Source organism: Protopterus annectens, chromosome 9.part0 (genome assembly GCF_019279795.1).
Source record: "Protopterus annectens isolate FY-2018-M chromosome 9.part0, PAN1.0, whole genome shotgun sequence".
Lineage (NCBI taxonomy): Eukaryota > Metazoa > Chordata > Ceratodontiformes > Protopteridae > Protopterus > Protopterus annectens.
The window spans coordinates 245,324,340-245,338,327 of record NC_056743.1 but is presented as its reverse complement, the minus strand read 5'-3'; the positions used below and the strand labels follow the sequence as shown (position 1 = coordinate 245,338,327).

Here is a 13,988-nt window from a genome sequence, read left to right as displayed (position 1 = left end):
GCTTCTCCATTTTGGATCTGTTAGCATTGGGAGGCTCTTTGTCTCACTTTTGTTTTCCTTTAAGGAGTCTGAGGACTTGGAGGTCATTATCTGTAAGACAGATGAGGTCAGCAAGTTCTCTCCAACCCATAGTTTTCATCTATATTTGCTTTATGAGGGAAAAACCGCAAGGTTCTTGAAGGTCCTCTGTGTCTTCCATTCTTTTTCCTAGGAAAACATTAAAGAACATCTGGTGACGGAAGAGAGGATGAACCTTTGCTTATCTCCATGAATCCTGTTGCCAAGGATGCCATATATGCAATTTGGAAGTACTCAAGACTCTGATGTGGCTGTCATGTAAGCAGATGCTTTTTATAAGCCTTTGCCTGAATAGTGCAAGATCCTGACCAGGCAGTCTCATGCCGACTCATTTGTGATATCTGTTAAGTAGCAGACCCATGGACTGCAGCGTTGTGCTTCCTTGTTTGCATTTAGAGTTCAAAGGTTTAGATCTGGTCAGCAAGAAAGATGTTTCTCTGCCACATTCTGGCTTGACTCATTCTAGCCTATAGCACATATTTTGTGTACTTCCAGTTTGCAACTATAGCTTCTTATGGCATCCAGAACTGTTTTGGGTCTGGCTTCATTCACCAAGTGACTTATGAGCTAATCATCATCATCTTCTTTTGGCTTTTCCCGGTTAGGGATCACCACAGCGGATCACCTGTCTGCTCATGATTGGCAGTGGAGTTTTGTGTTGTTGAGTTGCCAGCCCGGCACCCAACCTTCCACAGAAGGCACACTTATCAGCTAATAATAATAAGCAATATTAGAAAATGCAAGGACTTTGTAACAGAATGACACTAAGACTGTTAATCTAGGATATACTGAGGCAGAGAAATTAATCACTGATCACTTATTCATATTTTCATAACTGAGAGACCTACAATATTGTTGTTGGGTATGTGTGATTTGCCATGGTGGGAGATAGAAAAATTAATTGTCATTGTCCTTTTATATCACACTATACTTGATATACTGCTAGTTTGCTAGTAATTTTTAAGTAAACAATGATCCAATGTCATTTTCATTTGTTCAATGAACGGGTTCAGATCCAGTCCTCTGATCCAGCTCAGCCACTTTTCTTTTAGAGTCTAGGATCCGGCTATCAAGCATCTCCCTTTACCCATAATGCCCCTGATCGCACCTTAACCTCAGATCTAGTTTGCCGCTCTAGTGATTGGTCAGGATTTCACTCGCTCGTGCTGGGAGATGAGTGACATATTTTTGGAGATTTTTGTGATTTTATTTTTAAAGCTCATTTTTTTTTTTTTATATATATTTTTGGAGATTTTTGCGATTTTATTTTTAAAGCTCATTTTTTCCTTAGTGTTCCTCTCTTTACTCTTTAGAGTTAGTATAAAATTTCATTAGAACTTTGTCTACTGGTGTAGACTTTTTTCTACCATCTTTATCACCTTTCCCTTTTCTTATCTCTGCTGAGGTAGTTTCCTCATGCCATTATTGGTATTTTCTTTCTCCTTTCACAAAAAAAAAAAAAAAAAGTTGTAGCTGTTTTTGTTCTCTTAGTACTTTGTGCCCTTTTCCAGTATGGCAGACAAACCTACCAGTTTCAAGAAATGCACTTCCTGTGGGCATAAGATACACAATTTTGATTCCCACAGGGAGTGTGTGTATTGTTTAGGCCCATCACATCTTCAGATTTCTTGTGAAATCTGTGCAGGTTTTAATGCCAGGGCAATAAGTGATGGGTGTTACAAACTGATTATGAAGGGTTGGTTGCCTGCTTCTTGTCTGCAATTCCTTCTACTTCAGGGACTCAAACCCTCTCAAACTCAGAAAAGTTCGGAGACAAGGGAGTCTAAGAAACGTTCCCCTGTCTGATATCCTCCTCCTGCTACAAGTTCAAGCTGCCATCTAAAATAAAATACATCTTGGATCTGACTTTGTCACACTTTACTACCACTAAGGCTAAAAGGTTTTGAAGCTGGTGTCATCGGATCCAGTCACACACCCGAGCAGGTCTCCTCTGATCTGGTCTCTGTGCTTTTCTCTAGAGCTGGTTTCTCTGAGATTGAAGTCCCTTTTCTTGCAAGAGACATCTAAAAAGACTTCTCGTCTTCCCTCAGCATAATCCTCTGTTGGGTCTTCAGGAGTCTTTCTGAGTATATTATGGATAGGATAATGAAAAAAACTTTCTTAAAGCTGAGCTCCAGATGGGGTGGGGTCCTTCAGGCTCCATCTCCCATTGGATCCGCAAGTCTGCAGCCTTCACACCCTTTAGTGACTCCTCCTCTGATCCAACCTGTAGTTTCAGAGCTGTCTCATCCGATGTTATCTTCCTCTACTCCAACTTCTTCCCTGATCCGTTCAGCTCAGAGTGTTTTGGAACAGAATGAGTCTGAATGAAAGCGTTGGCATCTGGTTTGGGGGGATGACTTTGACTTCGAGGATTTCAGAGCCGTTGCTTCCCCTTGGTGTATCAGCATTAGACAGCTCTGCTCCGATTCCCTCTTCTGGGGCAGAACCTGTGGGGTGCAGAGAGATGAATGATTTCTCCTTCTCCTGGACCTTCTGCCTTTGAAGTAGTAAAAAGGGTTTTCTCCAGTCCGGGGGGGGGGGGGGTCACTTGACTATCACCTGTTTGGATCTAATTCCCAACATCTTCCACCATAGAGACAGCCAACCCGTAAGAGCTTTCAGGCTGTTCCTGCATAGGGACTTCCCATTTCTTCCGATTCCTGACCAGCGTATCCCACTGAGGAGGTGCCTCAGAAGAAACAGTGCAAAAGGAGGCATTTAGATTCCCCCCAGAAATCATTGACAGAGGACACTTATTTTGATGAAGGTGACGGGTCCCCCATATCTCCACCGGAAGACATCTTATTTGCAGGCATTTTAGAAATCCTGCACCAAAAAGGTGGATGGTCTTCTCAGGAGGAATCCGTGTTTCTGGAAGCTTTCGGGTCTGGACCGTCTACATTCTTGGGTTACCCCCCAGGTGGATGAGCTTGTCGACCTTGTCTCTCACTGGGCATGGAAGGAGCCGGATTCCATAGAACCCATCACTAAACTTCTGAACAAGGCCCTCAGTACACATGAGACAGACAACATTGGTCCAAGGGTATTCCTGTAGATGCTGTGGTTGTTAATGGCAGCCACAAAGAAGGAGCTAGCCAAACAGAGCTCAACTGCCTTTCCCCTTAACAGAGAATCTAGGGCTTTGGACAGATAAGGATAGCAAGTATAAGCATCAGTGACCTTTGCTGTATGATTGCTGAATTACCTGGCACATTCCACTAGGTTACAGAGGGATTAAAAGGAACTCTTTAACTTTACCCCTGGGTCTTTGTCTGTAGAGGAAAATAAAGCTTATTCTTCACAACTGGCCACCCTACAGTCCATATCAAATGCATCCATAAGGTTAATCTCTCACATAGCTGAAGGTTCTTCACAGACAGCAGGTGCAGGCATATCTGTTAGGAGGCATGCCTGGATGTGCTTGTGTGACTTTGCAGATCCCTTTAGAGAGTCATTTATCAATGCTCCTTTTGATGGCTCCTCCCTCTTTGGATCCACTGTCAGACACACTTTCCCATAGTGAACAAGATGGAAAGACCCTATCTGCCATAGGAATTCATTTTTCTATCCCACAGAGATCCTTCTCCGGGAATCAGCGTGCTTGTAAGAAAAAGTGGTTTTGGAAGTCTCGGAGCCCTTTTCAAGATTTACATGGAGAATTTTCCCCGAAAGGCAGAGGGGGAAATAATTACAATAATGGAAGACACTACCCACATAGCAGAGGCGGTCCACAAGATCAAGGGTGTCGAGATTCCTTCTCGGATTTGACCTTTCCAGTGTTTCTGAAAGGTTGTCTGTTCTTCTGTGGAGACAGTCGGGGGACACTTGTCTTTCACCCAGAAGCATGGGCAGCCATCATAAAAGACGCATGGGTGGAAAGAATTGTATCCAGACGATAAGAAAAAACCTCCACAATGTTCCACCCAATCAGCAAAAGTAAGCAGACCTAGAAATTCAAAAGCTGCTAGAAAAGAGAGTCATCCAAGATGTTCCACCAGACCAGAGAGGATCTAGGTTTTACTCGAGGTTCTTTTTAGTGCCAAAGAAAATGGTGGACCTGAGACCCATCCTGGATCTCAGTTATCTAAAGAAACTCATAAAGAACTCCAAATTCTGGATGGTCACGGTTCAGTCCATTCTACCGTTGCTCCAGAAAGGTGACTCGGTGTAATCGATATATATCAAGGATGCATACTTTCACATAAAAATGAACAGATGATTCCAAAAATTCCTTTGTTTTTGGATGGGAGACCATTATCAGTTCGGAGCCCTGCACTTTGGTGTCATCACAACTCCCAGGGTGTTTACCAAATGTTTGGCAGTGGTTGCAGCTCATCTAAGGCTGCATGGATTAAGGGTATTTCCTTATTTAGAAGTTTGGCTTCTCACCACATCAACCTGGCATCTATTGATAACAACCAGAGACCATCTTCAGTTGACTCACTCTCTAGGTATTACCTTGAATCTTGCAAAGTCCAAACTTCAGCCAGTACAAGTCTTGGAGTTCATAGGGGCTTGCCTTCACACACGGACTCTTCAAGCATTCATACCAGAGAGCAGAATTCTTACTTTAAGGTTGCATATCAGTCAACGTCTGTTACATCCTTTTCCTCTATCCAAACTTGTCTTAAGAGCTTTGGGATCGTTGGCTGCTGTAATTACCTTGATAGTAACAGCTCGTTTTCACATGAGGATCCTTCAGAGGTACATGAGATCCTTTTGTGGTACATTAGTGTCATTCCTTAAATCAATATACAGAGCTCTCTCAGTGAATTTAATGAGCGTTTACTTGTATTATCCAATAAAGTTTTTTTCCCAACATTTTATCATTTATTTATTTATTTATTTTCTTTAAGTTGTATCCAGTTTGGAATGGAGAAAGTGTTTTGGTACCGATTTTTAAGAATAAGGGTGATGTGCAGAGCTGTAGTAACTACAGAGGTATTAAATTGATCAGACACAGCATGAAGTTATGGGAAAGAGTAGTGGAAGCTAGGTTAAGAAGGGACGTGATGATTAGTGATCAGCAGTATGGTTTCATGCCAGGAAAGAGCACTACAGATGTGATGCTTGCTCTGAGAGTGTTGATGGAGAAGTACAGAGGTCAGAAGGAGTTGCATTGTGTTTTTGTAGACTTAGAGAAAGCATATGGCAGGGTGCCTGGAGAGGAGTTGTGGTATTGTATGAGGAAGTCGGGAGTGTCAGCGAAGTATGTAAGAGTGGTACAAGATATGTATGAGGGTAGTGTGACAGCGGTGAGGTTTGCGGTGGAAGTGACAGATGCGTTTAAGGTGGATGTGGGATTACATCAAGGATCAGCTCTGAGCCCTTTATTAATTGCAATGGTGATGGACAGGTTGACAGACGAGATCAGACAGGAGTCCCCGTGGACTATGATGTTTGCAGACGACATTGTGATCTGTAGTGAGAGTGGAGAACAGGTGGAGGAGACCCTGGAGAGGTGGAGATATGCTCTAGAGAGCAGAGGAATGAAGATCAGCAGGGCTAAGACAGAATATGTGTGTGTGAATGAGGGGGAGGATAGAGGAATGGTGAGGATGCAAGGAGTAGAGGTGGCAAAGGTGGATGAGTTTAAATACTTGGGATCAGTAGTTCAGAGTAATGGTGAGTGTGGAAGAGAGGTAAAGAAGAGAGTACAGGCAGGATGGATTGGGTGGAGAAGAGTGTCAGGAGTGATTTGTGGCAGACTAGTACCAGTAAGAGTGAAAGGGAAGGGTCTACAAGAGGGTAGTGAGACCAGCTATGTTATATGGGTTGGAGACAGTGGCATTGACAAAAAGGCAGGAGTTAGAGCTGGATGTGGCAGAGTTAAAGATGTTAATATTTGCACTGGATGTGACGAGGGTGGACAGGATTAGGAATAAGTATATTAGAGGGTCAGCCCAGGTTTGAAGGTTTGGAGACAAAGCCAGAGAGGCAAGATTATGTTGGTTTGGACATGTGCTGAGGAGGGATGCTGAGTATATTGGGGGAAAAGATGCTAAAGGTGAAGCTACCAGGTAAGAGGAAAAGAGGAAAGCCTAAGATAAGGTTTATGGATCTGGTGAGAGAGGACATGCAGGTGGTTGGTGTGACAGAGCAAGATGCAGAAGACGGGAAGAAATGGAAACAGATGATCCGCTGTGGCGACCCCTAACGGGAACAGCCGAAAGAAGATGATCCAGTTTATACATTACATAATTCCATAGACCTAATTGCCTTTTTTTTAAAGCCAACATGAGTAAAGAATTATCCAAACTTCACAGTCTTAACATTAGTGTTTAAGTAAATAGAAAACAAATGAATCTAGCTTTATTGTACCGGACTATCTCTTTTTGCAGGTCTTACAACTGTTGTTTTAAAGGTTTCTCTCACATACTCATGTAATCGGAATTTAATCCCTTATTTTGCCCGACTTACATCTCCAACAGGCTGGAGAAGTCCTTTTGAAGAATTCTACTTAGTCTAGGTGGTGGTTAAAAGTATGAAAAGACACTGCCAGCTGAACAACATGAATCTTTTTGCATTGGCATATCTGGGTGATAGTTTTCTTTCCCATCTCTTTGAAGAAATTTAGGTGTAGGTCTTTGTCTCAAAGTGTCTTTATCATATTTTTGCCACTTATGTTCCTAAAAATGTTCTGTGCATTTCCTGTTGTACCTTTCTGTTGAAAGTTTCCTCTTGCCTTCATTAGCACTCATTTTTAACTGTACTTCATTTTCTAAAGTGTTCATACACTTAACCACATATACTCCTGTGATTGTTCACCATTCCTCTTAGTGGTTGTTGTGTAACATTACCACAGCCTGTCATGGCATTCTCAGAGTACAGCTCATATGACTGATTGCTAGTCATTATTCTGAACTGTAGCCTGTTGATTCCTCACTGTTTGACGAACCTGATGGGCAGTGCTTCTTGTGTCCAGGAATGAGTGGATGTAATTTTAAAGGCATGTTTTAAACTTATAATTAGATTTGTAGCAGGAGATTGTCTTGTGTAATTTGGCTGCTGCCTTTCTTCTGCAGTGCTGTATGGATACCGATCCATCCAAACTTTCCATGAGCATTTTCTTTTCCGTAGTACTCTGTACAAAACAGTATGAGGTATGCTACTCTTGCATACAACTCAAGGTCCTGCATCTTCTTCCTCCAATATCTGAAGAAAGTGTTAATGTTTCCCAGGAAACCCTAGCGTTGCTCTTTTCCATAAAAACTTTGACACCAGCTTCATAGAAAAGTAGCAACCCACCCATAGGTAGGGGGACAGAGACCATGCATTACATATATAATATGCAGGATCACAAATTCCTGCTTTATGCCATCAACCAGCCTGATGTTTGCTTTGATGGCCTTTGGTTTATCCTTTTGTTTGTATCCAGAAAAACCTCCAAAACGTATCAGCTACTTAAATGCCTTTTCCATGTTTTCTTCAGGTTTGGATAAATGTATATAGGAAGGTCATCTGTTTATAGTGGTAATTTGTGGTGTGCCTTTTATTTCATGCCCTACCTGTGGCTCTATATATAATGCAAAAAGGACTGAGAACAGTGGACACCCTCATCTGTTACCCCTCTTTAATTCCATTTCCTTAGATAACTTAGATCCTGTTTTAACCTGTGCAGAAGTCTCCTGATAGATTAATTTCAGATTGTTGATAATATTTTCCAGGAAGGCCATGCAATGGAGAATCATATGTAGACACTTAAAATGTATGCTACTAGATGCCTCATCCACATCATGGCTAATTAATAATAACGTCTTTCCCTGCTGTATGCATTATCTGTTAATGCAGCTGTTTGACTTTTGAATGTGGTTCTACCCAGAACAAAAGAGAATTGTGTTGAGCAGCTTGTGACATCCTCTGCAAGCATCCTTGAGTAAGAAACAATATTTTAGTAAAACTTTCAGCATTGCCTAAAAAAAATGTTTTTTTTTTTGTTTTTTTAAATCCAGGACAATATAAGGAGGAAGACCCCAACATCCACCATCCAACTATATATACTAACTCCATGGTTGTGGGGAAAAGTGCAAATTCAGTGATGGCTAAATGTGGTTTTCAGTTATTTTGATTTGTACTGTCAGCAAACTCAGAACCGGCAGTTTTACACCTGTCCCATTTCCCAACAAAACCAATCTGTTTGAGATTAATGATGAACATATTTGTGCTAGTGTTTTTACTAGTATATTGGGGAAAATGTATAGTTATGATTTTGAACTGAGATTGCACTTTGCAAGTTTGCAAGGGTGTTCTCTTTCCCTCCCTTCAGAATTACTGAATGTACCATCTAGTGGGTACATTTCCTGTTTGCAGTGGGTGTTTTACTAGCTTCAAAAAGCTGTGTATTACTCGCTCATTAGCATAATATTTTCAGAGAGATGCCTTCCAGGCCTGATTTTATCTGAAGTTGTCAGGGTTAACCTAAAGTATTTATCTGATGTTTATTTTGTTGCTGAATCAAGCTAATCTGGAGATGATGTGGTAAAATTTAATTTTTCAGGTACCTTTTAGCCGCTTGTTTCTGTTGTAAGATGGTCTCCTTGGTTGCCATACATGTTATCTTTCATACAGTACTTCCTAAAAACCTCAAAGAAGTTTTTCAGATAACTCCAACAGTTATCCCATCTTTGGCTGTCTAGAAGATTAGATGTCATGCAGTTTTATTACCTTAAACTTGGAGCCAAGTGTTTCATCTCCAGTGGGTAAACCTCTGCTAGCCATGTCTGTCTTATGGTATAACACCTTGGATATTTTCTGTTTCACCTCTAAAAAATGTTTATTACATACTGGGTTTCCTTTATTCATTTTGGTAAGCTTGAAAGAACTTAAATAAGATAGACACAGGCCTGGAAGGCATCTATTTGAAAATGCTGTACTAATGGGTAAGAAATACACAACTTTTTGAAGCTAGTAATTCATATATTTGCAGGTCTTTTATACAAGACCTGACAGGTTGTACGTAAAGTCTGTGTATTCCTTTAGAAGCCCTCTTAGTTAATCCTTAAGTTGCCCCACTGTTTCAGGAAACATAATTTTTAAGGAGCTGTCAAGTCATGGCCAGTTTTGAGTAAAACTATCCAAAAGGTCGCAACCCCCCTGCAAACGTATACACTTTGCTTATTTATTGTATTTACCATTTGTTCACCTGGTAAGTGGACTGGTCCAGGAGGGTAAAGTTGAGCCTGGTAGACCCAGTGGATGAGGAAGAGGTACCCTGTGGCAGCTGATGGTCACAGCCTAAGCTCAAAAAACAGAAAATACAGCGGTTATAAAAAGTTTACACACCTCTGTTAAAATGCCAGGTTTCTGTGATATAAAAAAGAGACCACAATAAATCATTTCAAAACTTTACCCATCTTTAATGTGACCTATAACCTGTACAATTCAATTCAAAAACAAATACATCTGTTAGGGGAAAAATATAAAAAATAAAAAAACGTACAATAAGCTGGTTGCATGAGTGTGCACACCCTTAAACTAATACTTTGAAGCACCTTTTGATTTAATTATAGCATTCAGTCTTCTTGAGTAGGAGTCTATCAGCATGGCACATCTTGACTTGGCAATATTTGCCCACCCTTTTATGCAAAAGCAGTCCAACTCTGTCGTATTGCAAGGGCATCTCTTGTGCACAGCTGTCTTCAGGTCACCCTACAGATTTTCTATTGGATTTAGGTCTGGGCTCTGGCTGGGCCATTCCAAAACTTTAATTTTCTTCTGGTGAAGCCATTCTTTTGTTGACTTGGATGTATGCTTGGGGTCCTTGTCGTATTGAAAGTTGAAATTCCTCTTCATCTTCAGCTTTCTAGCAGATGTCTGAAGATTTTGTTCCAAAAGTGATTGGTATTTGGAACTGTTCATAATTCCCTCCACCTTGACTAAAGCCCCAGTTCCAGCTATAAAAAAGCAATCCCCAAAGTATGATACTGCAACCACCATGCTTCACTGTGGTGATGGTGTTCTTTTGGTGATGCGAAGTGTTGTGTTTGTGCCAAATGTACATTTTGGAATTCTGTCCAGAAAGTTCTACCTTGGTCTCATCAGACCATAACAGATTTTCCCACATGCTTTTGGGAGACTTGATGTATTGTTTTGCAAATTTTATCTGGGCCTGGATGTTTTTGTGTAAGAAAACGGTTCGATTTTGCAACCCTACCCCATAGTCCAGACATACAAAGAATACGGGAGATTGTTGTCACATGTAATACACAACCAGTACTTGCCAGAAATTCCTGCAGCTCCTTCAGTGTTGCTGTAGGTCTCTTGGCAGCCTCCCTGACCAGTTTTCATCTTGTCTCCAGATTTGGAGGGACGTCCAGTTTGCAATGTTACTGTTGTCCCATGTTTTCTCCACTTTTTGATGATTGTCTTCACTGTGTTCCATGATATATCCAATGCTGTGGAAATTTTTTGTACCCTTCTCCTGACTGATACCATTCAGCAATGAGATCCCTTTGATGCTTTGTAAGCTTTCTGTGAACCATGGCTTTTGCTGTAGCAGGCAACTGAGTAAATGTCAGGAAAATCCTACTCGGAGAGCTGAACTATATTTGGGGTTAATCATTATATCTCTAATTGATGGCAGGTGTGTACCCAAAAAGACTGAATGCTGCAATTAAATCAAAAGGTGCTTCAACAAAGTATTAGTTTAAGGGTATGCACACTTATCCAACCAGCTTATGATATGCTTTTTATTTTTTATATTTTTCCCCTAACAGATTTGTTTTTCAATTAAATTGTACAGGTTATAGGTCTCATTAAAGGTGGGGAAAGTTTTGAAATGATTTTTTGTGGTCTCATTTTTTTATATCACAAAAACCTGGCATTTTAACAGGGGTGTGTACACTTTTTATATCCACTGTACATCCCGGTCTTTTAGTCAACAGTATTATATACAAAATGAGTACATAGCAAAATATGGAACACAGTTGTGCAATTCAGTGCTGTTAGGGTTAGATTAAAAGATTCAGAGTACACTGAGAAAAGAAATGTATACCAAATGCAAGCTAAGATGTACATACTATATAGTCCAATCATATAATGTGTAAACTTCTGTATTGATATTAAATGTATTTATATAAAATGCCATGTTGTGGGTAGACTCCGGGAAGAGATGCTAAGCTTTTAAATGTTTCTAGATTTTTGATGTCTGTAGGCAGGTGGTTCCAGGTAGCAGGTCCTAGTCTAGAGAAGTGGCTAGGAAGCTGCTCCTGTTAGCTACATGCTAACCTTCAGAACAAGTGTTTAGTGATCTGACAAAATTATTGGTAGTGTATCAAATGAACCTGTTATGTGTTTGTCATAAAACTTTTGTCCAACCTTGAGATGTATTGGAACCTGTATGAAAAACTGGTGTAGCTGGATGTATCCATGTCCTGAACATTCAGCATACCCATAGTCTTTGTATACAAATTTAAAAACATTTCTAGGTCCAATATTTTCACTGTGTTTGAAGAAAAACTCCCTCATAATTTTTATGGATGTAATTAACTTCAGAGAAAAAAATGTTAATACACAAGTTTTGGATGGGAAGCTTTACTTGAGTTCTCAGGGCTTACCAAGTCTTAGTTGGCATCTTCCCCTAATCCCCACTCATCTGCTGTGGCTACAGTTATTTGTCTGTTCTCTTCACACCATTCATATTTCTGTACACATTAGGAGTCTTGACTAATATCACATTTTGAACATACGTCTTGGATCTTTTTTCTTCTCCTTTGCCACCTTCTTTTCTTACTGCCACTGAGTCCTTATGGTCTATTTACACCACCTTCTTTTTTGATGCTTTAGGATATGGAGACAAGTGCCAGGATCACAGCTGTTATCTAATGGGGATCACAAAGTTTTCTATGCTTCCGAATCACACCGTAGCATAGAGGGATAATACCATACCTACAACCCAAGTGACCCAGGTTTGATTAGTGTGTCAGCTGTCTGAGGCGGGGTAGTGGAAGGATAGACATGACTATCCTGGAGGGGGGATGTGCACCTGTATGCTCCTTATGTTGGATCCCTTCTCATAGAGCCTGGAGACACATAAGGGGGCTGTTTCCAAAGTGGATGTAGGTGGGGGACAGTTGCCCAACTAGTCGCAGAGATGAGATAGTATGTCACCCATCGGAAGCTGCAGGCATGTAAAGGAGGGTAACAGGAAATTGGGACTTAGGCAAAAATACCCATGGCAGCAATATGATGCTGTGGATGACTTTATCTCCTTATATGTCCAAGCATGAGTTGGAGTTAAGTCCAGGAGCATATAGGAGAGCCCTGTAAACCCAGTGGATGAGGAGGCAGCACTGGTGGCAACTGATGGTCAGCTGCAGGGAAAAAAAAATACCCAAAAAATGTTTTACATGCCTTTTTCTTGTCCCACAACCCAGATGGCAGCCAACAGATGAACAGATTAAGTGAGGCGAGGCTTGTATTATAGGCACATTAGAGCATGTATACGTTCGGAAGCAGATACATTTTACAATACTGATCGTTTGGCAGGCCAGAGCATAAATTATGGCTTTACACTATTGATTCTTCATCTGACCTCCACCCAGGTGACAATTATACTGTGGGTTGTAATGCCTCCTTTATTCAGGGAATGGATAATGTCATATTTAAAGAGTAAATATCATCCTTCCTTCTGACTCTGTAACACCTGGGCTTGCCAGTCAAACCTGGGTTGTCAGGGCTGTTCTTAGACCTTCATCCCTCTGTGTTGCAGAGCTAATTTGGTGATGAGTTTTTATAGTTGTAAAATAGACTCCTTACTGTGATAAATGCTTATGTGAAGTTAGAGTAAGTATCAAAATCCACAGTTGCTGATCATTTGTTCATGTGATCTGTGAATTTTACTCAAATAATGTAGTAAAGTAAAAAGAAAAAATGTATTTCAGTCAGAAATTACTGCTGTAACTATTTATGAAATATTTGTTGCAGATACTTGTCATTAGGGGATCATGAACGGAAACGTCTGGAAGATGATGAGGATAAGTTGCTAGCTACACTCCTGCATAACATGGTTGCTTACATGGTTATAATGAAGGTGAGGTTTACCCATTGCTCTTTACACTCCTGCCACACTTTGTAGCATGTACTCCTATTTAGCTGTACAGTTTTTAATAATATTTCCACTTCTACCAATCAAGTCAGTTTAATCAAATCTGTTCTGCAGTATAGGATTAAATGCCATGAGATACAAAAAAATCTGTTGATTATTTCGTGCTTTTGTTCTTTTTGGTTGGTAAGACATGGGGGGGGGGATTGCTTAGCAAAATCGTTAGCCGATTTTACTATAGTACAGGGGATGTGGTGCAAGTATCTTGAAGTAGATCCTGATACAGAGCTGGAGCCTTTTACAAGTTACTACTGGGCAGAAAACGTATTATGGGACCTGTTCTTTAAAGATGTATTAAACATTTCTCCCCTTATGCCATTACAGGAGCCACTAGGAACAGAATTCAGCAGTCAACACTCTGCTTAGTACAGTTTAGTTGACAGTGTTTAGTGACTGCCTCAAGACAGATTGTTATCAGGTAAAACATTTCCATTAGTAGATGGAGGATGACACCCCTCCCCCAGTTGGTAAATATTCATTGTCAAATATGCAACTGCATTATTTTTTGGGCCAAAGAAATGCTTCAGGTTGTTACTAAGGTGTATCAGATTTTTGCCATTTCTATTGTGGAAGACATTCTGAGAAGACTAGCTTAGTCTCAGAGTCACTTTAACTTCTGCTTGATGTCCTTGCTGGATGGATTTTACATATTCAGTGTTTTCATTATTTAGTGTTTAATCTGGTACTTTTTTTTTTTTTTTGCTGGCATCTCTGACATCTTGCTTAAGATTGATTTTGTTCTAATAACCAGTGTAGATTTTCTCCTCAGGACTTCTCTGTAAAGGAGCTTTAATTTAATGGGATT

The 13,988-nt window shown here is 40.5% G+C and overlaps 1 protein-coding gene across 1 annotated transcript in view; it reads left to right on the top strand.

The window, feature by feature from the left end:
* MADD (MAP kinase activating death domain) overlaps nucleotides 1–13,988 on the top strand; it is a 2,427,721-nt gene that overhangs the window by 1,718,983 nt on the left and 694,750 nt on the right. The window contains exon 27 of the mRNA XM_044082094.1: nucleotides 13,006–13,111. Within this exon, the coding sequence (XP_043938029.1) occupies nucleotides 13,006–13,111 (106 nt within the window). The remainder of the gene's footprint in view (nucleotides 1–13,005; nucleotides 13,112–13,988) is intronic.